The sequence below is a fragment of the Mirounga angustirostris genome, unplaced genomic scaffold (genome assembly GCF_029215605.1).
Source record: "Mirounga angustirostris isolate CCGP_5_RB_7025 unplaced genomic scaffold, mMirAng1.0.hap1 SCAF_7, whole genome shotgun sequence".
In the NCBI taxonomy this organism is placed as follows: domain Eukaryota; kingdom Metazoa; phylum Chordata; class Mammalia; order Carnivora; family Phocidae; genus Mirounga; species Mirounga angustirostris.
Window position 1 is genome coordinate 18,426,794 of NW_026991715.1, and position 25,825 is coordinate 18,452,618.

Genomic DNA, 25,825 nt, shown 5'->3' on the forward strand with positions numbered 1-25,825 from the left:
CCTATCACCAGGTCCTGAGTCATCTGTGCTCAAAGTATGTGCCCATCTGCCCCCTTCTCTCCATCTCCTTCCTCAGCCACCAGCTAGGACAGGCCACCTTTGTGTTTCATCTGGGTTAACAGCATGAACTAGTCCTCACCCATTTCTTCATCACTAACCCTTGTGCACCCTCTGTTTCCACGGAGTGGGAAGAAGGATGCATTTTAATTTGCAAAGTGGATCATTTCACTTCTCTGTGAAATCCCCCCAGGACACCCCATTTCTGTTAAAATTCTTTGTTGTGGCCAGGAAACGCCCAAATGAGTTTGGCCCCTGATAACCTTCCCCAACCTCATCTTTGGTAGCTTTCGCCCTGGTTCACTGTGCTCTAGATGTAAGAGCTATACAACCTGCCAGATTCTTTCCCACTTTAGGCATTCGAAAATGTGCTCCCTTCTACCCAGATCGCCACAAAATGATCTCTTACATTTTCCCTCAGATTTTCACATAGTTGGCTTCTCGTGAACCCTGGTCTTAGCTTAAACGTCACCTCTGTGATGAGACTTCTCAGCTGCTGTCTTCTAGTACCTTCTGCGTTCCCTTCAAAGCACTTTGCATTTTGTAATTTCTTATTCATCTGTATGCTTGCTTTACTGTCTGGTTCTCTCATTAGGACAGGGGTTATGTCTATTTCATTCACCTCTGCACCCCTGGAACCATGTGCACAGAACCATGTGCTACTATGTGTTGAATGAATGGACCCTATAAGGGTATTTTAGCATTCTGTCAATTTAACCCTTCTGAACAGGCTTTATCATATTCCTGTATCTCTTGCTTACATACGAGATTGCCATGTTTCACCAGTTGAAAGAATTGGCAGCTGAAAGAACAAATTCTCGGTGATAAGATGACCCTAAATTTAAGCTAATGCCACTAATGATAAACAAAGTAGGGAAATTCTTCCACTCAACTGTTTCTAAGAAAAGTTGTTATGGAAAACCATTTTCCTAACTTTGCTCCCATCCGGAAGCTTCTCAGCAAGTGGTTACCAAAACCAAGGCAGGGAGCAGGGTTTGGGATTTAGGTCCACATGAATCTGAAATGAGCTCAACCAGGTTTTACCACTGGTTTCTGGGATTCCGTTACCTATATGTGACCCAAATAGAGAAAATATGAGGACACCTGGGTGGCTCAGTCGGTTAAACGTCTGCCTTTGCCTCAGGTCATGATCCCAGGGTCCTGGAATCGAGTCCCGCATTGGGCTCCTTGCTCAGAGCGGGAGCCTGCTTCTCCTTCTCCCCCTCCCCCCACTCATGCTTGCATGCTCTCGCTCTCTCTCAAATAAATAAAATCTTAAAAAATATATATGAATAAGGAATAATTGTAATTTTGATAAGGCAGTTATGCCCTGTCATGGAAAGAAAGCTGGAGTCAGGGAACCTCGGTGTTGGCGGAAGAGTCAGCAAGCTCTGCGATTTGCAATATAACACTTAAAATTCCCAGACTTCTCGTTTATTTCAAGCGAGACTATGCAAGAACTGCTCATCCATCCTGCAGAGTTGTTGCACAAACCCCTAAGGAAACCATACCCTCGGCCTTGTACTCAGAAACTTAGAAAGCCTTACACAAATATATGGTATTAGCAATTTTAAAATGTTATACGCAAAGAACGAATCATGGAACACTACATCAAAAACTAATGATGTAATGTATGGTGACTAACATAACATAATAAAAAATGTTAGATGGAGGAAATTTTAGGAACATTCCAATTTTAAAAATATCATTTTGAGAAATTCGTAAAATACGCAGAAGTGTTGTTTTTTTTTTTTCCATTGTTAATAGTGGTGCTTGTGAAGTGTCTACCATACTGCACCAGGAGACAGAAGAAAGTAACTCTGCCATTTATGCTGGGAAAAGCCTCTGTCTGCACTTTGCTTTTGTTCAGCTGTACCTGCTCTTTCTCTCAGAGGCCTTGTAACTAAAAACCATGGTCCAGGTGGGAGCTCTTGGGAACAGACCCCAGGAGGGCTGTCAAGAGAAGAGTAAGCTACAGGCCAACTCTAGGCCTCGCTCCCCTTTCTCCTCCCCGCCAGACCTTAAACTGTGTTCCTCTCAAAAATGAGACCATGTTTCACAGACTTACCACTTCGCTTCTCATGGAAAATAGAATTCATTTCACTTTTACCAGAAAACAGGAGGGAATACTCTTCTTATACCCTGAAGGCATACCCATCTTCTCTTTCTTTTTCTTGGGTCTAAAGCTCTATTTCTAATGGAAATACCTCGCTCCATATTTAGAAATCAAATCCTCAGACACTGGGGGAGTCAGCAGTTGGAGATGGAGAATAGAGAAATGGGGAGTAGAGGGTAGAGAGGAAGGATTTTCCCACCCCCACACGTCCTCCACCTGCCTCTCCTTCTCTCCCTCACAGAAGAGCGGTAACTTGGTGTTCTTTGTCCTTGGCAGTTGATCAACACTGTAAAACATCGCCACCTTCAGTTAAAACTGGTGTGTGTCTGCACTTTGCAAAGAGCACACCGGGCCTCCTAACACTTTCCAGATACCACCCAGAGCAAGCTGTCCTCTCTTTCAGTGCTTCTCTGCTTGATGAGCTTCTTCACTGTCCCTTGTCCTGTGTCTCTCTCTCTCTGCAATTCAGCAGAGGGAGGGAGTGAATGAAAGGAAGGAGCCTGGAACAGGGGCCTGGAATGAATACAAGACTTAATGCACTCAAGAGGTTTGGCTAATGGCAAAGCGAAGGTCAGCAAATTTTTTGGATGATAGAATGACTCTGAAACCGTGGACTTTCTTCAGACCCACCAACTGCTCTTCTACATAAACTGTGCTTTCAGAGCTCGAAGGTTTAAAGTTGTCAAAATATTGAGTCTGATTTCATGACAGAATGTGCCTCTTTGGTGAAGTATCTTTTCTGTCTAGTGCAGTAAGGGCTTGAGGATTTCTGGGAGTTTTCACAGAACGAAGAAATGGGTACAGATAGGACACAAAGTTATATGAGCAAGTCTGGACAACAGTGGGTAGAGCTGGAAATAGCAAAATGTGAATCTGACACTTCCAACAGCTGCCTGATACCAATAGCCACTTAAAGTCAGAACTTGAGAACCAAAGCAGTGAATCCTTCCCAATAGTATTTAATGTCTTAAGGTAAATAAATCATTGGTTGCTATTTTTATAATGAGAAAGTGCTCTGTTTCCCCCCTTCAGACTCACAATACCCTCAATAAAGGGTCTATGGCATCAGTGAAAGAGATGAACAAGCAATTCCGTGGGAACATTCCAGAAACATGCATTCCTCACATGGGTTCTTCCCAACATAATGGCCCTACGCAATTCTCCAAATGCAGAGTTAACTCAACCTTTGTTTTGGATCAGGTTACATTCTAGTCTCCTGGCATGGTGCAGAAGAGCACCCATCAGGTCATCCACCCTCAGACTCCAGACCCTTCCTCCCACTGTCACGAGATGGTATAAGTCACCTGTCACCATTCCTTCCAGAGCCTGAAGTGTTTGCAATAAGTGGGTCCACTGCAGATTTAAGTTTACAGTGGCTTAACGAAACTCATGACTAATGCTGACACTCCCAATCTTTCATAATGTCCCTCAAGTGTAAAAATAGAAGGATATGGAATGTTGGAGAACTTAGCAGGTATGTCCTTGAAGGTGCCTGGACTTCTGGTAGCTATAGATGTGGAGTGTGTTGTTATGTACATTTTAAGGCAATTGTGAGTAAAACTGATTATTTTCTTTCTCATGGAAAATAGAATTCATTTAGCTTTTACAGTCAATAGTAGGAAAACACTATTTTATCCTAAAGACATAACTCTTTTCTTTCTCTTCTTGATGTCTAAAGCTAATTTTCTAATAGGGACACATAACTCCATATTTAGAAGTAAAATAAATAGGCATCTGGGGAGCCAGCATTGACGTTTGGTCTCGAAAATTGTATCCACCGTTGCAATACCAAACTATACATTATCTTCCTAAGAAAATACTAATTTATCAGTCCCAAGAGCCAACGAGTTGTTCTGTGTCAGCAATCAGCTTAGCCTCATAATTATAAATTTGTAAGGATCTGTTGAAAGACATGGATCCAGAAGAATTATAGTGTTTCATAGTGAGTCACTTAGAAGAGAGAGCCCTGTTATTTGTAGACGTTCCATATAGTCATAGAAATTTAGAGATGGATCAGGTCTTAGCAATCATATAGTCTAACCCTTTTATTTTACACATGAAGAAATCAAGGCTTGGAACTTATTGTAGGAAATATATGAAAATATCTCCATATGCAGCACATCTTCTAAATGTCTATCTTCAGTACATTACTAGCACTGCCTTTGAAATATTCAACACAGTGTGCCCCAAATGTGGCAAGGGTGACTCATTGTTACAAGATGACTGATATTTATGGACCATACTTTGCATCTTTAGGCTAGCATATTCCTTTCTTCCTTTCCTCCCACCCTCCTCCCTTCATTCATTCATTAAAAGATAAGCCACTGGGCCCCCATATCTGTGAGATGCTATGCTAGACAGATGGCTGATTATAAACACAAGGAGGTTCATGAGCAATCTTTGCCTTAGAGGAACTCTCAAGACAGACGGTGAGACAGATGCATGCGTGAAGAGTTGCAAAAAGAGCTTCATAAATATCCAACTCTAGGTACGGGCGTACGGGCAAGTATATCTCAGGGCGCTGAGAAGCAAGGAGTAATGGTTTCCTGGGAGAGTCGGGCGAAGTGCACCGTGGAGGTAACCCTGAGGGGAATCTCCTCAGATGAGCAGAGAAAGCAGTCAGGGCACTGTCTCAGGCAGAGAAAGCAGTCAGGGCACTGTCGGAAGAGAGGGATCTTGCCCAAAGGCAGGAGCACTGAAGGAAGAACATGGTGTGTCCAGAATTGGGGAGTTTAGCAATGGAGGGTGCAGGGGGGAATTAGTGATGTGGGATGATGGGTGCTTTGATGAGAAGATAAATTAGAAAATAAATACAGGCATACCTCCTTTTTATTGTGCTTCATTTTTCTCGTACTTTTCAAATACTACATTTTTTATTTTATTTTTTTTTATAAATTGAAGTTTTGTGGCAGTGCTGTGTCAAACAAGTCTGTCTGCGCCATTTTTCCAACAGCATTTGCTCACTTCATGTCTCTGTCACATTTTGGTCATTCTCACAATTTTTCAATTTTTTTCATTCTTACTATGTGTGTTAGGTTGATCGATGATCCATGATCTTTGCTGTTACTCTTGTAATTGTTTTGGAGCTCATAAGCCACACCTATATCAGATGGCAAACTTAATCGATAAAGGTTGTGTGTGTTCTCACTGCTCCACCAACCAGCTATTTTCCTATCTCTCTCCCTCTCCTCTGGCCTCTCTGTTCCCTCAGACTCACTCACCAATATGAAATTAGGCCAGTCAGTTATCCTATAAGGACCTCTCGGGGTTCAAATGAAAGGAAGAGTTGCATGTCTCTACTTCAGATCAAAAGCTGGAAATGATTAAGCTTAGTGAGAAAGACATGATCCAAAGCCCGGACAGGCTGAAAGCTAGGCCTCTTCCACCCAACAGTCAGGTTGTGAAGGCAAGGTAAAAATTCTGGAAGGAAATTAAAAGTGCTGCTCCAGTGAACACACGAATGATAAGAAAGCAAAACAGCCTTCTTGCTGATATGGAGAGAGTTTTAGTTTAGTAGTCCCATTAGAAGATCAAAGCAGCCACAACATTGCCTTGAGCCAAAGCCTCATCGAGAACATCAATTATGTGAAGGCTGAGAGGTGAGGAAGCAGAAGAAAAGTTGGAAGCTAGCAGATGTTGGTTCATAAAATTTAAGGAAAGAAGCTCTTTCTGTAACAGAAAAGTGCAAGGGGAAGCAGCTCGTGCTGATGTAGAAGCTGCAGCAAGTTCTCCGGAAGATCTAGCTAGGATCATTCACAAAGGTGGCTCCACCAAACAGCAGATTTTCAATGTAGATGGAACAGCCCTCTGTCAGAAGAAGATGCCATCTAGGACTTTCATAGCTAGAGAGGAGAAGTCAGGTCCTGGCTTCAAGGGACAGGTGACTCTCTTGTTAGGGGCTAATGTAGCTGGAGACTTTAAGTTGAAGCCAATGCTCATTTGCCATTCTGAAGATCCCAGGGCCCTGAAGAATGACGCTAAATTTACTCTGCCTGTGCTTTGCATATGGAACAGCAAAACCCAGATGACAGCACATCTGTTTACAACATGGTTTACTGAATATTTTAAGCCCACTGTTGATACCTGCCACTCAGGAAAAAAAAGATTTCTTTCAAAATGTTGCTGCTCATTAACCTGGTCACCCAAGAGCTCTGATGGAGATGGACAATGACATGAATGTTGTTTTCATGCCTGCAAACACAGCATTCATTCTGTAGCCTATGGATCAAGGAGTCATTTTGACTTTCAAGTCTTGTTATTGAAGAAATACATTTTGGAAGGCTATAGCTTACATACGTGGTGATTCCTCTGATGGCTGTGGGCAGGGTAAACTGAAAACCTTCTGGGAAGGATTCACCATTCTAGATAACATGAAGCACATCCATGATTCATGAGAAGAGGTCAAAATACCAACATTCACAGGAGTTTGGAAGAAATTGATTCCACCTCTCATGGATGACTTTGAGAGGTTCAAGACTTGCATGAAGGAAGTCACTGCAGACGTGGTGGAAACATCAAGAGAACCAGAATTGGAAGTAGAGCCTGAAGATGGGACTGAATTGCTGCAATCTCATGATAAAACTTGAATGGATGATAAGTTGCTTCTTATGGATGAGCAAAGATGGAATCTACTCCTGGGGAAGATTCCGTGAAGATTGCTGAAATGACAACAACGGATTTAGAACAGGACATAAACTTAGTTGATCAAACAGTGGCAGGGTTTGAGAGGATTGTGTCCAATTTTGAAAGAAATTCAACTTTTGGGCAAATGTTATCAAACAGCATCACATGCTATAGAGAAATCGTTAGTGAGTCAATGTGGCAAAATGTCATTGTTGTGTTACTTTAAGAAATTGCCACAGCCAGCCCAGCACCCACCACTGGGATGGGTCATCAGCCATCTACATCAAGGCAAGACCCTCCATTAGCCAAAAGATGATGACTCGCTGAAAGGTCAGATGATGGTTAGCATTTTTCAGCAATAAAGTATTTTTGGTTAAGGTATGTACGTTGCTTTTTGGACCTAATGCAATTACATACTTAATAACGAGGACATAACTTTTATACACACTGGGGACCCAGAAAATTAATTTGACTTTATTGCGATATTCCCTTTGTCGTAACGATCTGGAATTAAATCTGCAAGATCTCTGAGGTATGCCTGTGTAAAAAAAAAAAAACCTGCTACATCTATGCTAAGGAATTTAGTTACTATCCTGAAAGCCAGTTTCCCAAACCTTAGTAATTTAAATATTATTTCCACAATATGTGTTAAATCCAAAGCCACCTTATATTATTTTTGCTCTCCCTGTAAACTACTCGTGCTATTATTTGTTTAACATTTTCCTCAAATGTCTTACTTTAAAACATACCTATTTTCAAAAGAAACTTCACATCAGTATTGTAAATATAAAACCAACGTCAGGGGTGCCTGGGTGGGTCATTCAGTTAAGTGTCTGCCTTCGGCTCAGGTCATGATCCTAGAGTCCCAGGATCAAGCCCTGCATCGGGCTCCCTGCTCAGTGAGGAGTCTGCTTCTTCTTCTGCCCCTCAGCCTGCTTGTGCTCTCGCTCGCTCGCTCTCTTAAATAAATAAATAAAATCTTAAAAAAAAAAAACAATGTCACTTGCAGTCAATTCAAGGTCATCATTAAAATGAATGTGATGAAAATAAAACATTCCTGTTAACTCTTTGCTCCTGAAAGTCTCCCAGCCTGAGGCCTGCAGTCTCATTATTTTAAAGGGAGATGGTAAGTTTGGGAGAGGAGTTAAATTCACTGTAGCACCAAACTGAGATTCCTTGAATGAGTTAGGTGGGAGAAAGAGAGTTGAACGGCATATGGCTCCCTTATTCTCTAAGTCAGGAGTATTCAGTATGGTTCCTGTGTGCCATCTTCGATACTGCAGGGATATGCATGCTACATAGGGGGAAATGTCATAGGCCATACAGGGCCACCTGAGGATTCTGAGCTAAGAAGTGACAAAATCAGACCTATGTGAAGAGGGATAACTCAGGACTAGAAAAGAAGACCAGAGAAGTAGCTAGAACTTTGTAGAGGATATGCAAGGGTTCCCATGTGGTCCAGTTAGTATAATAAGGCTGGAAAAGAGGGACCAGATTTGAGAAAAATTTTCGATCAGGCCACAGCAGGAGTTGGTGCCCGGAGGGATGAGAGATGCAGGTCAAGGAAAGAGAAGGGCCAGCAATGCTCCGCAGGGAGATTGCTTGGGAAACTGCATGAGTGGTCATCTGACCCAGGCCAAGATTACAAAGAAGAGATAGTAGAGCATGTGTGCTTGATGAGTAGGAGAAAGGGAGGGAGCAAGTAAGGGAAGGGAGGGGTAAGACCCCTGCTTTGGAACATGCTGCCTGTGACAAATATGCACCCATTCTAGGCTCACATTAAATGTTTGTTGAAGATATGGGCTAAGTGTGGATGGTCAGCGGGCCACTGGAAACCACCTTGCTGGAGTTCAGAGACATTTCCAATGACAGTTAGATTGGAAGAGATCACCGTGGCCTATAAGTCGGCCTCAAAAACACTTGCATTTACTTCATGACCATTTCAGAAAATTTGTGACATAATCAGGTAGACAGTTTTAAGGTATACTAGACATGTTTTACTTTCGTAAGCTGTTAAAAATGAATCCATTCAACAAAAAAATCATTAAGGACCTATTTATATAAAGCAATTTGCTAAGTGCTGTGAGGGATGGAGAGATAAATTAGACACAGACCCTGTTCTCATAGAGCTTGTAAAGATCTAATAAGATAATAGATAAGATTTTCAGGGATTTAAAGCTTAATGTATGAGGCCTTTATTCATGATTTCCAGAAAACAAATTTAGCCTCAAAATCTCTCTATTAACCATAGTCTGAACTTTGTTTTCTTGTGTTATTAGAAATTGATGATGGTGTTGGGGTAGAACAACAATATAAATGAAATTTGGGGTAGACTTATAGAATTGGAAGTTAAAACCTTGTCAGTGTAGCCCTTTTTCTTATGTTGTGCTTAAAATGTTCATTTTCCCAGCTTAGGAGAAATAATCTAAAGTTTTGTCTTATGTGTAGCATAAAATTGCCCTTCCCCCTCAGATGAGTATATGTAGTAATAAATTGGAGCATTCTCATGAGACTCTCTTGAATAATCAATTTCACATAACTGGGATTTTTTTTTTTTCCTGGTCAACAAGACACAGACTAGAAAGCATAGATTTCACTCTGAGCCTAAAAAAAGAGTGAGGTTTGAAGAAGAGGAAGGACAACAAGACTAATGTTGATGCCCCTTCTTTAGTTTCTAGACCCTTCTGTGGAAAGAAGTGTTTTCATAAGACTCAGACAGAATTCATTTCCATAGAGCATTCTTAATGGCTCTTGTCAGTAAAAACAGCTGGGAAACATATGGTATCCATTTCCCTGTATCACTTGGAAAAAATTTCACATGTAAATAAAGCCAACATAAAAGAGTAACCCTTTGAACCCGCGACCTTATACAATACATAAATATATAGGTACAATGCACTCGTTGTATTGGTCCACTAAGTTATGTGACTTTAAAATTTTTTTATTACATCCTGAGATGCACATTTTCAAGAAGTTCCAAAGGAATCAAGGTAATTGGCAAAATATTAGCAAATACCATCCCTAATAATAAATATGTATCTCTGAAATGTCATGGAGTATACACACACACACACACACACACACACGTTGGCCACTGTATTTTAAGCTTTTCAGAAAAATTGATGGATAAAATTAAAGGCATATTTACACATTATAAACTTTACATCCGCTATCTCTCTGCTGTTTTAAATAAGTAACCATGTGTTCTTGAAAGGAAGAGAGGAAAGCTTGGCAGAAATTTCTGGCAGACAATTTTTCATAGCTTCACATTTTTAGAGGAAAAATAGACCTATAAAGGATAGGAAATCTTTTAAATTTATAATGGACCAACTGGAATTAGTCTTTGCCTTTGCATATTTACATTTCATAAATAACTTTAGAAAATCCAGCTCTCATTGGTGATTATCACTCCTCTGAGTTTATTAACAGGACTTTTGTCCCCTGTGATATCAAGCTGTAAATCCCTCAGAAGGATGCGCTTTGGGCATTTACAAGGAGATTTAATGCATTGCACAAAGTGAGATTCAAATTCAAATACTAGCATTTGTTAATTGTCTGCTCTGTGCCAAGTACTGTGTACAGTTTAGAACCAGAGCCAACGAAAGGGAAGAGAGGCAGCAGCTTAACAGCATCTAGATACCTTCCTTCCCTTCTGGAACATTCTTGTTAATACCTGTTCCTTACTGGGTGGAATCCAGGCCTCCCTTCACAGCTCATAGTATTCTCTTCATAGATTTTAAAGGTCTTGGAACTAGACCACTTAGTGCAGACCGTCTGAAAAAGCCCATAGCAAACTGTGGTCTCTTTGAGGGGAAAGACCCCACCCACCAGCAGTTACATAGCATTCAGTCTCAGAATAGTTACTCTCACCTCCTTAGCTCGCTTCCAGAACTCCTCTGAATCTTTTTAGAACACATTGCAATAGGAACAAGATTGACCAGTGATCTAAATTTGGGGAACTTTTAATAACTTTCACCCCTAAAAGTAGTGGTAGCCAGGGACTGTCCTAGAAGTTACAGACCTGAATATACCCCATCTCTTTTATTCTTTGGTCGTGTCCAGTAGCAAAGAATGGACACAAGCACATGCTTTTAGATTAAATTCTTCCTAACTGTTGTTGTTCCAGAAGAGGAGAGTGGGATGGGAGGCCCCTAGATGGAGGGCATGTCCTGAAACCTTCCCCCTTTGAAGGGGGATGGTATAAATGTAATTGGAAAGGGAAGAGTCCATACACCAGTGGCCTACAAGTTTCCAAAGGTGCCGGGTCATCTGTCTAGTCAGGGGAGTATCCCAGAGAGGAAGCAGGGTCATCATGAGGGAGGAGACTGTGGTCCGTCATCCTACACCAGGAGAAGGCACAGGGTTGCCTTCCATGAGGCTAACGGGGAGAGATGGTGTTCTTATCTTTAACCTCCAGATGCATTGCTGTTTCACTGTGCACTTGGTCTCTACCAGACGCTCACTCAAAGGTAAACCAGACAATCTTTATCTAAGCTTTGCAGAGAAAGGAGAAGAAGAAGAAGATGCATCAACCTGTGCATCTCGCTCTCCCTTTGCAACTCCTTCTCCTCCTGGCTGCTCCCAGCTTTGCCAACATTGGAGGGCCTCCTTGACTCTTACAACATGTTCCGTTGTGAAGTGTTAATACATGATGTTGCTGTGTCATACGCCAGAGAGCACTGGGAAATGCCCCTGAGTGATGCTTCCCTGGGATACCCATCTGTGGTGGACAGTCACCCAATGGGTCACAGTTTCAGTTTGCCCAATATTAAATAATTTACCCATTTTTTTATGTGGGACTTCTTAAGCTTTAGGGGTATACATATATGTATGTATGCATGTGCTCATGCGCGTGTGTGTGTCCATCCCTTCTCTCCCCAAACTACTTTGGAAGTTCATTTAACCCAGAGGATCTGACCTCCCATTTCTGTTTTTCAAGGTGGTGACAAGTATCCTAATCCTTCCAAAGAGGTATAGCCATCCAGGGAATGAACCTAAAAATCTGTCTGGATCTGTTTGTTTTAGCTGTCTGCTTTTCCATGAATACTATTTTAATTAATTTTGAGCCAATAGGCCATAACTTTTATCCCTCAGTTTTCCAGTGGTAAGTATGAACTGTTTGGTATGATACACGTCTCTCTAAGTCATCCCTCAGACAGGAGCTTTCTTTGAGCATAACGTAAGTGGACTACACCTGCCTGCGTGGCCAAGATACCTTCGGCGTTTCAGTGTAATACTCTCCTCTTGTATTTATTTCTAAACAGTTTCTAGCTCGAGCTGGAATTGCAACGTGTCGGCTCTCATGACAAACACGCAAAAGCCCACAGGAATCGCAGATGTGTACAGTAAGTTCCGTCCTGTGAAGCGAGTTTCCCCGCTGAAACATCAGCCGGAGACTCTGGAGAACAATGAAAGCGATGACCAGAAGAACCAGAAGGTGGAGTACCAGAAAGGGGGTGATCCCGACCCAGGCCCCCAACCCGAGGAGCTCAGCCCTGGAGATGGAGACAGTGGTCCGCAGAGTAAGAGCACCGAGCCCAGCACCTTGCTGGGGGAGCTGGAGCATTATGACCTTGACATGGATGAGATTCTGGATGTGCCTTACATTAAATCCAGTCAACAGCTTGCCTCTTTCACCAAGGTGACTCCAGAGAAGAGAATTTTGGGTTTGTGCACCACCATCAATGGCCTTTCTGGCAAAGCCTGCTCCCCCGGAAGCGCTGAGAGCTCACCAGCCAACCTGACACCGTTCTGTGTTCTTTCGCCCGTGAAAAGCCCTCACTTGAGAAAAGCGTCCTCGGCCGTTCGCGAGCAGCAAAAGCTCTCCGGGGAAGAGTCTGAGAGCTCACCGCCTCTGGTGAAGTGTGGCTCTGCATATGAGCCCGAGACCCAGACTAAGGACTTCCTCATCAAGACCTTTAATGATCCTCCGAGTCGAAAACGCGAGAAGGCAACGCCAGACGGCCAGCTCAGGGCCTTCCATCCTCAGCCTGCAGCCGCAGAACCCAAACTAGAAGAACCGATCGGGGGCGTGAACTGGACCAGCACCCAAGGCCCAGAAGAAAGGAGTGAGTACCTGAAAAAAGTGAAAAGCATCTTGAACATCGTTAAGGAAGGACAGATATCTCTCCTGGTAAGTATGATCTCGTTCCATCATCTAGAGACTTCAGTTCTGTCAGCTCCATTAGGAGTAACAGAATGATGAGCGTTTCTTCCCATTCTTGCTTCATCTTTACTCATAGCCTGAGTTAGATGATGTGCCTCTTGAATTTTAAAATACAAAATTAGGAGGTCAGTACAGGGAGAAAACAAACGGCTACAGAGGGAGTGTTATTCCACTTGAACTGTGCACGAATCTGTGCACGAATCTGACCATAATCTAGAACAAAAACAAAACAAAGTCCAGCCCTTGCTTTAATGTGAATCTGAATGTCTTTCTTTTCCCTGTTCAAATGGATCCCAGTGCTCTCACTTGGTTACTTGTGGGGATGTTGGTCCCTTGGTGGTGGGCCTGCCAGATACATGAACAGAGGGTCTTCTGTTTTGTCCTGATCATTATTCAGAAGACTTGGACCAGGAAGTTGGAAAACATTTGCAGATAGAAGCTTACCCTAGAGCTTGGTTGCCCTCTGACCTCCATGGAGTTTTTACCGAGTTCCAGCGCTTCGTGTCTAGGGAACATGAAGAAGCTTTCCAAAGATTTGAGTCACAGAGTTAACATGATGTAAGAAAAGTCTGTTCTGCTTAGGCTCAGAGAGAGCTCAACTGAAATCACACTCCATCTGCCTGCATTGTTCTTTTCTGGCTTGCAGACTTGGATCAAACAGTAGCAAGCCTGGGCTGGTACTATGATGTTAATTAAAGTCTCACTTGAGAAAGCATCACAGCTTGGCAGTGTGATTCCACTTAGGGTAAAGCCATGCAGAGATAAGTACAGTGTGCCTGGTCTATTGTTGTCTGACTGTTGTCATAGGATGATAGGATTGAACACTTTTACTAAAAAAGTAATATTTTTTTTTTCTCCTGAAAATAGCTTTTCTATTTCTCCTGGCTCTTCCTCTCTTTTTCTCTCTGGTTTATTCTTTTCTTCTGTCCATCCCATGTTTTCATGTTTCCCAGATGGTAACACCTCTTGACTCACCCAACAGTCTCTATCAACCATGTCATATGCAGGGAACTAAGCTTCACTAGAGGTGAGAACACTAAAGGCCAGGTATAGCCTCCAGGTGCCCCAGGACTCTGTTTGGGGTGCAAGTGTCTGGAAAAATCCTGTGGTAGCTCTAGATGTGGCAGCCATCAGATAGCTTGCAATCAAAGCCAGTTCTCTGTCGTTCAAGGCAAACCAGATGGTGGAGAGAAGTAGTTCTTTCATTCAACAAACCTACAACAGAGGATAAAACACAGTCTGGCTGTCAGCACTTAGCAGTTGAATGGAGGAGACAGAGAGGGAACCTGCCAATTACCATAAATGTCATTGCAGTTGTTTAGAAAACCATCTTGGCGCCTCCGCAAACTCACTGACCGAGCCCGGTCACCATGTCTCCCATGAAGATAAGTCCCTTGAGGACTCAGGTTCTAAAGGATAGGATAGCAAAAACTGTAATGGAAAGTCATTAGCATTAATAGTAGGGAATTTCTGACTTATTAGATCCCCAGGATGGCCACCAGAGCTCCTGGAAACTCATCTCCTCTTCCCAGGGCCCACAGCGAAACCCCCATAGCATCTCATTCTGATTCTTGACTTAAGTGTTCTAATCTTACCGTCTATACAGCCACACCTCGCTGCCGACAACCTAGACAAAATTCACGACGAAAATGGCAACAATCTCTTACATGTGGCCGCATCGCAGGGACACGCCGAATGTCTGCAGCACCTCACCTCTTTGATGGGAGAAGATTGCCTCAGTGAGCGAAACATAGAGAAGTTGACTCCAGCGGGCCTGGCCATCAAGGTGATGATGGGTTGGGGGCTGGACCCGCCACCGCTAAAAGTTTCTGTTTTTGAAGATTCCTATTGAGCTAAGTTGGAGAGATGAGTACAGGAAGAGAGTAGCGTGATACATCAAGCAAATGGCAAATGAGCCTACTACATTTAAGAGAGTAATCATTTCAGGTACTAACTGCTTTGAGCTTTGGCGACTACATTCCAATTTATTGTGCAACGAGGGTAAACTTCAAGTCAGCTAATAAAGAGGAAGGAAAATGATCTATTGTGGTTCTCAGAACTTTCGTTATTCATGGTGACTGCAATTTAGATTTTAACCACACCTGGATTTATCTGCGACTGTTTCATGTTTTCCTAATGTGAGTATAATGAGCGAGACAAATGAGGAAAAGGTGTATTTTAAGGAAAGATAGCTCTCAGGAGTATTTCAGATAATAAAGCGGGCTTCTAACAGATCACATCTGAAGTGTAAATGTCTTCAGTACCAAGAGTTGTTTCGAATGTCAGGGCCTAGTTTTGTGTGTAGTGTCAACTGGGATGGAGTTAAAACTTAGAAATTGTGAGTCAAGGAAACATGGTCTTTTATAGCTCACTGCAGTGAGTGCCTCTGTAAAACATAACACATCGCTAGAAGGTTAGCCATTAAACTACAATTACTTTTAAGATCTTTGGCAAATAAGTGTAGAATTCAGTCATATTTATGAAGAGGCCAGAAGCGAAGTTCAGGGAAATATAATACATCTTGTGCTTCTGCATATGTGCTCTGCTTTACATAATAGTTATGTCTTCTAAAAGCTGAATAATCATTTTTAGAAATGGAATTATTTTTGAAATTTACTAGGGGAACTTGCTAGTTAAAGAGATCCACTTGTGTATTCACTGAAGAACATGTTACATTTGAAAAACGAGTGATTGCTGGCCTACCTTAATGTATCTTTTATGCAAATCTGAATTTTTGCATCTTTAATTTATTTACCATTCAGTGAACCTTTTTTTAAAGATTTTATTTACTTATTTGAGAGAGAGAGAGAGACAGAGCATGAGTGGGGGAGGGGCAGGGAAGAGGGAGAAGCAAATTCCCCGATGAGCAGGGAACCCAAAGGAGAGCTCGATTCCGGGACCCTGAGATCATGACCTGAGGTGAAGGCAGACACTTAACCAACTGAGCCACCTAGGTGCCCTACCATTTAGTGAAGTTTTATGTATTAAAAGTTGTTTTTTGTTTTATTTAATTTTATTCAATGATAGTGTATTATTTCTAAGGTAGTATAGAAAATGATTTTTTTTTTAGAAAATAAGAGATCCAGGACCCTGATAGATATTGCTTTCCTTTAGTGAATGTTGCTATGTCACATTAGGCACTGAACTGCAAACATCCATCATGAAGAGAAATTAGATGGGAAGTCAAGGTGCAGTATAGTTGAGTTCAACAATGTGTACCAAGTCCACCAGGTACTGTGTTGGGTGATGACAATACAAATTTGAATGAGACCTAGTCGCTTTTCCTCAGAAGCTGATAGCCAGGTAGATAGGGCAGGTAAGTTACCAGTAACTCAAGTGCAGGATGGCAAATTCAGGATCTAGTCCTATATCAGAGTCCTGTGGGAAGACAGGGGTCAGATCTGGTCATCAATGGGTGTGGGTCAGTGATGAATAAAATATTCTTGCAATGCCAATAAATGTTGACATTAGCCTTGTTCTTTTAGTGTTTATAAAATACAGTGCTCATTAGCTTTCCTAACTGATGTTAAATTATGGAGTATATCATAGCCACATAGTTGGATGAGAAAGCTTTTTCTTCATTTATATACCTTAGTGCTTGTTTTCATGGATTAAGAATGTTCAGAGTAGGACAGTACATAAGAAACTTGGTGGTCATTAGACCAACCCTGGCTATAAATTCCTTCTATGGTATCCATATTGGTAATTCATTCTTAAACTCCTCCAGTCAATGTACTGCTATCATATAATCAGCATGTAACCTTGAACTGCAGTGGTTTTTGTTTCTTTGTTTTAATGAAGAACGCATATCAAACCCACTAGACTCAAAAGCTCTTATGGATTTGGGGGTCTCAGACCTTTCATATTTTTACTTCTGGACAATGATATGAGAAATGGAACTCTTCTTCTATTTCTTCATTTAATCTAGAATTTACAAAAGAAGTCAAAACAAATATTTTATAGTAAGTGCCACCCCCTTTGGGAATCTGGCCTCAGTCCATTCAGTGTCATTTGATAGACATTGGTGAAGTTGAGGGAGTTCTACTAAGTCATCATTCTTCTGTTTTAGGACCTTGTTTTGAACACCAGCGACCAACTGATAGTGTCTCACCTCATTAAGCATAGTTCTGAGAGCCCTGCTGTCATTAAAGACAACAAACTTGGTTCAAACGAGCAGAAGTCGCTGAGAGAATGTGACTCGGCTGACAGGAAGCAGAGTCAGAGATATGGTATCAAATAAAAAGATAACCTGAGAAAAGGGGCTTTGAAGGCTTAAGAACACCTCTTCCCTACCCTTAAACTCCTTAAATGGAACATAATAAATTCTTACCAGTTACATGCAGAATTTATTGAGAGTTTTCTGGGCAACCCAACACTAGATACTGTGGCAGTTCAGGACATTACTGAGTGCCCTTTGGGAACAGTTAAGCAAAATAACTGAAAAGAAAGATTTCTATACGGTGAGAGCAGTGTGTTTCTAAAAGGGGGCCAACACAATACATTGTTTTAGGAGTTAAGCAGACTTGGAGAGAAATAACCTTAATTTCTTTTTTATTTCTCACGCAGTCCTTCTGATTAAGCTCAAAGATAGCACATTTGTCTGATGAGAAAATGACTTCAAAGACCTAACCTACTGACGTTCCTTTTTAACATCCAGTATGAGTGATCCCAGTTTCAGAGACTCCAGCAGGCAAAAATCTCCTGCTGAAATGTAATAACATTTTTTTGCTTTCTTGGTATTTCTATTTATGGCAAGCAATGTTGTGTTCAAGATCATAGTAGCAATATATTTCCTTCCGCCTTTATAGCAGCATTTTATTATTTAATACATTTATTCAAACGTTACCGTCTTGAATAACTAGACCTAACAGATATCTAACAGAACATTCTACCCAACAAAAGCAGAATACATGTTCTCCCCAAATACAGATGGAACATTCTCCAGAATAGACCATATGTTGGGCCACAGAACAGGTCTCAATAAATATGAAAGGAATGAAATCATACAAAGTATGTCCTTTAACCATAAGGAAATGCAATTAGGAATCAAAACAGAAGGAAATTAGGGATACTCACAAGTATCTGGAATTAACACACGCCAAAATAATCATTTATCAAAGAAGAAATTACAAGGGAAACTGGAAAATAAAATGCATTCTATTATCATTTAAGGATGCAGCTAAAGCAATGCAGAGAGGGAAATTTATAGCCATAAATGCCAGTATTAAAAAAAAAAAAAGAAAAGGAGAGGCACCTGGGTGGCTCATGTCAGTTAAGCATCTGCCTTTGGCTCAGGTCATGATCCCAGGATCCTGGGATAGAGCCCCACGTTGGGCTCCCTGCTCAGCAAGGAGTCTGCTTTCCTCTCTCCCACTACCCCTTCCCCATGCTTGTGTGCTCTCTCTCTCAAATAAATAGATAAAATCTTTTTTTAAAAAAAAAGGGAAAAAGAAAGATCTAAAATTAATAGCTTAATCTTCTACCTTAATAAACTTGAAAAAGAATAGCACACTACGTTCAAAGCAAGCAGAAGAGAAGAAATTTAAAAATTCAAGCAGAAATAAATGCAATAGAGAACAGAAAAAAGAAATAAAGTCAACAAAACCAAATCTGGTTGTATGAAAAGATTAAAGAAATTAGTAAACTTTTAGTTAGACCAAGAAAAAAAGAGACAAGACTCAAATCATTAAAATCAGAAATGTTGCCTCTTCTCTGTGTTCTGTGTAAATGCCAGTTGATATGAACTATCTTCCCTAGTAGGTGCTCACTATGGTTCCTATTCCTTTTTTTATTCAGAGGGAATAAAGCACATAGTATCAGTGGTTTTATTTTAATCTTGGTAGAAAACAGTTGGCATGCTCAAATTATGCAATTTGAAGAACGTCTATAATGAAGGATTCATGTACAAAAGGGTGATGGGTGGGGTGTAGGGAGCCCAAGAAGAAAAGTACAGTATCCTGGGGTAAGAGCAGAGCACTGTTACCACCTGAGAGCCTGAAGGGGTTGGGGAGAGGCACAAGCTAGAGATGGCCAAATGGAAGAACTGGCTGATTTTTGACCTTTGACTGGTGGAGGGACACAGCAGCCAACGGCAACCCCATGGGAATTGGGAAAGCCAGGAAAAGAGGGGACCTCAAACTCATTCTCCTTTCCTGGTGTCCTGCCAACGCTCTCCATCAGCCAAACCCAGGGGGCAAGGGAGCCAGCCCATACAGACCTACCTCCCCTGGCAGCAATGACTGCAGAGGAAGGAGGAGACAGATCTGAAGTGGCACCTGGAAGCTATTCACCACCCACCTGATCTGGCTAGATTCCCCCAGTGGAAAGATAGTCTCTGCCTGTGAGCAGTTGAGAGTTGACTACTTGAAATTCCACTATCCAAATAGGTGTAGATGGAAAAGGAGTAGACTACCCCCCTTCTATCTTGTGTCTAGAATAAGCTTCCTGGACTCCATGGCATGGTAGCTCTTTTCTCTTGGGCTAAGGCCCCACACTGGGCAAACCAGGAAGGCAGCTGAATGTCTCATTTGTGTTAAAGAGGAGCTGGGAGAGTGCACTACTAGTAAAAGGTAACAAGTGTTGGGTGCTGAGTAAGCTCAGATGCTTTGTCTCATCTGCTGCTCATGAGGCAGTTAGTGCTATCCCTGCTATTTCACAGATGAGAAAACTGAGTATCAGAGAGGGAAGCAACTTGTTCAAGGTCTTGTAACTAAGTAGTGGATTGAAGATTTAAATCCGTTCCAAAGTCTGGGTCCTAATGACTAGGTTATATGTTTCACAGCTGCCTTCCTGGTTTGTACAGTGTGGGATCTCAGCACAGGAGGAAAAAGCCAGTGTAGAGATGGAGTCACCAAAGGCTTCAGGGAACATAGCATTTGAACCAATAGAATAATGAGGTTATTTTCTCTCTCTTTATTTTGGAATCCTACCATTTCAAATTCTCAAGGGTAAAAGCCTATTCTAAGAGCTAATGAATAAATAAATGTTGGTATATTCATACAATGGAATACTTGTCATCAGTAAAAAAGAACAAACCTTTCATACAAGCAGAAGCTTGGATGAATCTCAGAGGCATGAATGCCGAGGGACAAAGGTGAGACCCAAAAGACTCCGTACTCTATCCTGTTGTGATAGAAATCCTATCAGTGGTTGCCTGGGGCAAAGGTGAAGACCTCTGGAGACCAGAGGAATTGTAAAGATTTTGGGGAAAGGGGGGAATGGAAATGTTCTCTATCTTGATGGGAGCAGTAGTTACAAGAGAGTATATATTTGTCAAAATTCATCAAACTATATGCTTAAAAAGGGTAGAGTATATTTTATAGTATGCAAATTATACCTCAATAAAGTCATTTTAAACTAACTGATTACAATTATGAAAATGCATTTCAGTAAAAATTCCCCATCTGATTTTGAGCCAAAAGCACAGACCAGAGACAAAAAAGGTGATAGACTGCAAATAAATGAAGCCAAATAACAAGAACCAAAATTCACGTGATTTCTTCCCTTGGCAAAATTACCATCTATGAGGTATTTTTCAAACTTGAGTGACCTTGAATTTCTTTCTTTCTTCTTTTTTCCAATCTAGAATGGTCAGTTGGAGTGTGTCCGTTGGATGGTGAGTGAAACCGAAGCCATCGCAGAGCTGAGTTGTTCTAAGGATTTCCCAAGCCTTATTCATTATGCAGGTTGCTTTGGCCAGGTAGGAAGAATTTTTAATGATCAGGTTTATAAGCCATCATTTCCTTGTAGTAATTTTTAATGAAAAACATGTTTAAACAACCTAAATAGGGCGCCTGGGTGGCTCAGTTGGTTGAGCGACTGCTTCGGCTCAGGTCATGATCCTGGAGTCCCAGGATCGAGTCCCACATCGGGCTCCCTGCTCAGCGGGGGGTCTGCTTCTCCCTCTGACCCTCTTCCCTCTCGTGCTCTCTGTCTCTCATTCTCTCTCTCTCAAATAAATAAATTTAAAAAATCTTTAAAAAAAACCAACCTAAATATTCCCTAATAAGATATTGGCTAAATAACGAAACTATATACCTATAATGGAATTTTATGGGAAAACATGGTCATTATATAATATTAAAATGTATGATACAAAACCATTCATATTAATTTGGTACCAACTTTGAATTCTGGAGAGAGAAGAAAAGAAGTAGGTCATAAGACTCGGGAAAAAAAAAAAAACTGTGTCACAACATGTTCATAGGAGTTATCACTCAGGGTGGAATTAGAAGTCGCTTTTATCTTCCTTATATTTTTCAGTATTTTCCAAATTTTCTACAATAAATGCATTTAACTTTTGTCAAAAGGGAAAGTGATAAACTTTCTTGTACCCAGCATTAAAAGGAAAATCTTCAGTAAGATTTTCTTCAGTAAGATTAAGTAAAATCTTATTTAATTAATTAAGTTAATTAAATTAAACTAGAATTAATTCAGTAAAATCTTCAGTAAGATTAATTAAGGAAGTCTCTCTCTATTAAAGATGAGCAGACACACTAACTGGATGAGTCTCAGTTACAACCAGTTCCTACATTAGGAAATCCCTGTGTGAGTAATTGATGTACAAAGATCACAGTCCAGGGTATGGAGTAGAAAAAATCCTCAGTAACTCCCTTTGAGAAGGATAAGTATAAATTACATATTTTTTTTAAGTTGGAACCACAAAATGCCAATCTCAGTCTTAAAAATAAATAAATAAAGTCAGCACTGTATTAAAATAGATTTAATCATATTTGTTTGTGGCAAAGAAAATTGCTTCTCATGCATATAACCATATCCCCTTTGGCTTCATAAACTTTCCCAGTGGCAGTAAATCGTGGTATTGTCAACAAGAGATTATGCTTTTTCGAGCATGACAATCTCAAGTTCAAAAAATACCCGTGGAGAGTATTACTACAGTCTTTCTTTAGTGGGAGTCCATGTTAGGTGATAGCTTATTTTGTGCCATGGTAACTTCGGTTTATATATATACTAATATGTAATATGTATTAATATTATATTCATGTGTAATATATGTATAATATGTAATATGTTACATTAATATGTGATATTAATATATAATATAATTACATATTAATTATAGTTACCATGTTATTATATTAATAATTATAGTCATATTAATATGTAATATTTCCTTTATGTGCCAGGCACCAGGCCATTGGATTTTACATACATTCCTTATTCCTTAGAACAACCCTGTTGGATCCTATTGACTTATTCCTTAGAACAACCCTGTTGGATCCTATTACCCATTCTGTAGATGAGAGTGAAGAAAGAAATTTAAGTGACTTACACATGTTCCAGTGCCTAGTAAGGAACGATTGTGTCTCAGCTCAGACCCTGTGACTTCAGGATCAGATCCTGTCTTGTGTCCGCCTGTGTGTGTAGATAATTGTATGGCGTGTTTATAGCAGCATTGATCTAGCCGAGGAAGGCTTTTTTTTTTTTTTTACAATTTTAGCTAACAACACACTGTGATACACAGCTCATTGAAGAAGGGAGTATCTGGTACTAAATTTATTAGATGAAGAAAGGAGCAGGAAGAACATTTAAAATTTGTCAAAGCCACTGTCTTTGAAATAATCACTCCGTTTTCTCTGTGTACTGTCCTTGAGAGCCCCAGCCATGGTTTCCTACCAACAACCATAATAGTTAATAAGCATTTGCAAAGGATGCCCTTTTTTTGCTTACACTGGCAAAGGGGAGAATAGAATTTTTGAATGACCAGAAGAATGTCATCACTGATAATCTTCATAAATCACTTGCAGTCTAAAACAGAATGTTATTTATTCCCGAACTGTCTGAATAATTGTCTCATGTCCCTGGCTTCATTTTGCTTATCCTTATTCCTCACGAGGAATTTTCGATACCAATGGAAAGGCTAACTGTACTTTTGATAGAGCTTGCCGAAGAAAAGGAGGAGAGGATTGCGTTGCCCTTCTGAGCCTCTAAGGAAACAGTTGGGCCCCCGGGCCTTCTTTGTCTCGGGAAATGCTGCTTAAAGCCTGCCAGTTTCTCTGTTCAGCTCTCACAGTGGGTTTCTCATAATTGTGAAGCATTGGGACAGAACCAGAGCAAAGTGCCCTTTCTGGAACTGGTTGGGTGATGGCGTGGCTTGCTTGACAGGACTCGAGGAAAACCCTGAAACGGGTGACCTAGTCGAAGAGCCATGTCAGGCATTTGCCTCATGCCAGTTATCAGTCTCCAGGTTGTTATTTCAAGCTGACAAGCATTGTTAATGACCTCGAGGCCAGCTGTGAGCAGGGCCAGCCCAGCGGCGCCCGTAGGAGAGCATTCCTACCCAAGTGGAAAGCGTAGAAGCCCTTCCGAACTGTGAATTCTCTTCTGTCCAGCCATCCTGCATCGGCTGCAGGCACTTACGTAACAGATAACCTGTGGCGATGCTGAACTTGGAACCGGGACAAGGCTAATATTTTCACAAGGAAGACTGTTACTGAACAGTTTTCTAATGGATTCAGCACATGCAAGTTTTTCCTCCATCAGGCAGGCACTCGAGTGTGCTCTGGTTTTGTTCCTTGAGTAAATACCTCTGGAAAGGATAGTGCCGAGCAAAAGTCCTCTTTCGGTTTATTTTCATTGCCCTCTGCCCCTATATAGATTCTTAAAGAACGTGCTTTCTTTGACTCCCAATTTGTGTCCCTTTCCTTGTAAAAATTACCTTAAAGACTCCGGTACCGCAGGGCAGCCCGCAGTTTTTAGTGGTCTCCTGGAGTGATACCTCTTCGGGTGATAGGAATTGATTTTCCTCATCGTGACACGTGAAGTCTCAGAGGGTGCAATTACTTCATGGCCTGAGTGTCCCGAGCAGAGCTCACTGCAGGGAGCGCCAAGGCGAGAGCCATGGGGGGACTCAGGCATAAAGCAGGGATGTCCTCCAGTCGGCCCTCTTTGCTGGCCCATGAAAGAGATGTTGCTGGCCCAACAATGGAGACAGACTTGTCTGCAGTCAGAGCCACCAGCGGTGGGACCCGGGCTGTTGTCTTTCAACACGAGGGTTCTGACGGTCTCGTCCCTGCTCCCAGCAAAGCTGTTGGCCTCAGCTGCTCAGGGGGACTTCGGCCTGTTCCACGCTGGACATCAGTTCAGTGGGCTCTGTGTTACTTTCAGCATCAAACCTGCTGATCATTTTGCTCCCGAATCTTCCCTGTGACTCTGAGTAAGGAGATCCTGCTACAGAAACAACCTCCATCGTAGCATTTGGCATATACCAAGAACACCTTTGGCTGTACTGTGTGCATTCTCCCATTTTAAATGTTTGCCCTAATACAGATCCAAAAAAAACAAAACAAAACAAAACAAAAAAACAAAAAGGCGGGGGAGCGGGGGGGGTGGACACTTTCTGAAAAAAAGGAAAGACTCAGCAGTTCCTATAAATGGTCACGAACAGTGACAGGCAGGCTAGCAAGAGGGATTCTTCCTTCCACAGGCTGTGTGTTACTGTTTTTCCACGATTCAAAAGGCAGAATATTCTGTTGACTTCACTGTTTCACCGTCATGGGGTAGAAATAAGCAAACAACCCGGAAAGTGCTGGGATTGCAGATGAAAGCAAAATAGAAAAATCTTTGATTAGCTTGGGCATCCATCTGCTCTCCGAGGACAGCTCTTTCAAAAGGCCTAAGCAACACTTGGCTCCGCGAACCCACACACTGAGGGGCTGTTAACCATGCTTTCTGGGACCCAAGGGTGGTCACCGTGCAAAATGAGCGTGTCCATTACGGAATCAAGGGTTGCAGGTCAGTGAGCGGTTGCGGACATTCATACTCAGTAGACGGAAAGGAGAGACCTGGAGAATGTGGACTCTATGTCTGGGTTTAAATCCGAGCCCTACCACTTACTAGCTCGGTGGCCTTGGAGACATTTATTTTTTTTTTTATTCTTATGTTAATCCCCATACATTACATCATTAGTTTTAGATGAAGTGTCCCATGATTCATTGTTTGTGCATAACACCCAGTGCTCCATGCAGAATGTGCCCTCCTCAATACCCACCACCAGGCTAACCCATCCTCCCACCCCCCTCCCCTCTAGAACCCTCAGTTTGTTTTTCAGAGTCCATCGTCTTTCATGGTTCATCTACCCCTCCGATTTCCCCCGCTTCATTCTTCCCCTCCCGCTACCTTCTTCTTCTTCTTCTTCTTTTTTTTTTCTTAACATATATTGCATTATTTGTTTCAGAGGTACAGATCTGAGAGTCAACAGTCTTGCACAATTCACAGTGCTTACCAGAGCACATACCCTCCCCAGTGTCTATCACCCAGTCACCCCATCCCTCCCACCCCACCCCCCACTCCAGCAACCCTCAGTTTGTTTCCTGCGATTAAGAATTCCTCATATCAGTGAGATCATATGATACATGTCTTTCTCTGTTTGACTTATTTCACTCAACATAATACCCTCCAGTTCCATCCACGTCGTTGCAAATGGCAAGATCTCATTCCTTTTGATGGCTGCATAATATTCCATTGTATATATATACCACCTCTTCTTTATCCATTCATCTGTCGATGGACATCTTGGCTCTTTCCACAGTTTGGCTATTGTGGACATTGCTGCTATAAACATCGGGGTGCACGTAGCCCTTCGGATCCCTACTTTTGTATCTTTGGGGTAAATACCCAGTAGTGCAATTGCTGGATCATATGGTAGCTCTATTTTCAACTTTTTGAGGAACCTCCATACTGTTTTCCAGAGTGGCTGCACCAGCTTGCATTCCCACCAACAGTGTAGGGGGGTTCCCCTTTCTCCGCATCCCCGCCAACATCTGTCGTTTCCTGACTTGTTAATTTTAGCCATTCTGACGGGTGTGAGGTGGTATCTCATTGAGGTTTTGATTTGGATTTCC

The 25,825-nt window shown here is 41.7% G+C and overlaps 1 protein-coding gene across 13 annotated transcripts in view; it reads left to right on the top strand.

The window, feature by feature from the left end:
• Positions 1 to 25,825, top strand: part of SNCAIP (synuclein alpha interacting protein) — a 182,151-nt gene that overhangs the window by 104,492 nt on the left and 51,834 nt on the right. For all 13 annotated transcript variants that reach the window (XR_010412963.1, XM_064595815.1, XM_064595822.1 and 10 more), the window contains exons 4-6: positions 12,061 to 12,929; positions 14,569 to 14,748; positions 20,548 to 20,661. Coding sequence is in view for 12 of the 13 variants with exons in the window: in XM_064595815.1 (XP_064451885.1) it covers positions 12,061 to 12,929; positions 14,569 to 14,748; positions 20,548 to 20,661 (1,163 nt within the window). In the remaining variant the exon portion in view is untranslated. The remainder of the gene's footprint in view (positions 1 to 12,060; positions 12,930 to 14,568; positions 14,749 to 20,547; positions 20,662 to 25,825) is intronic.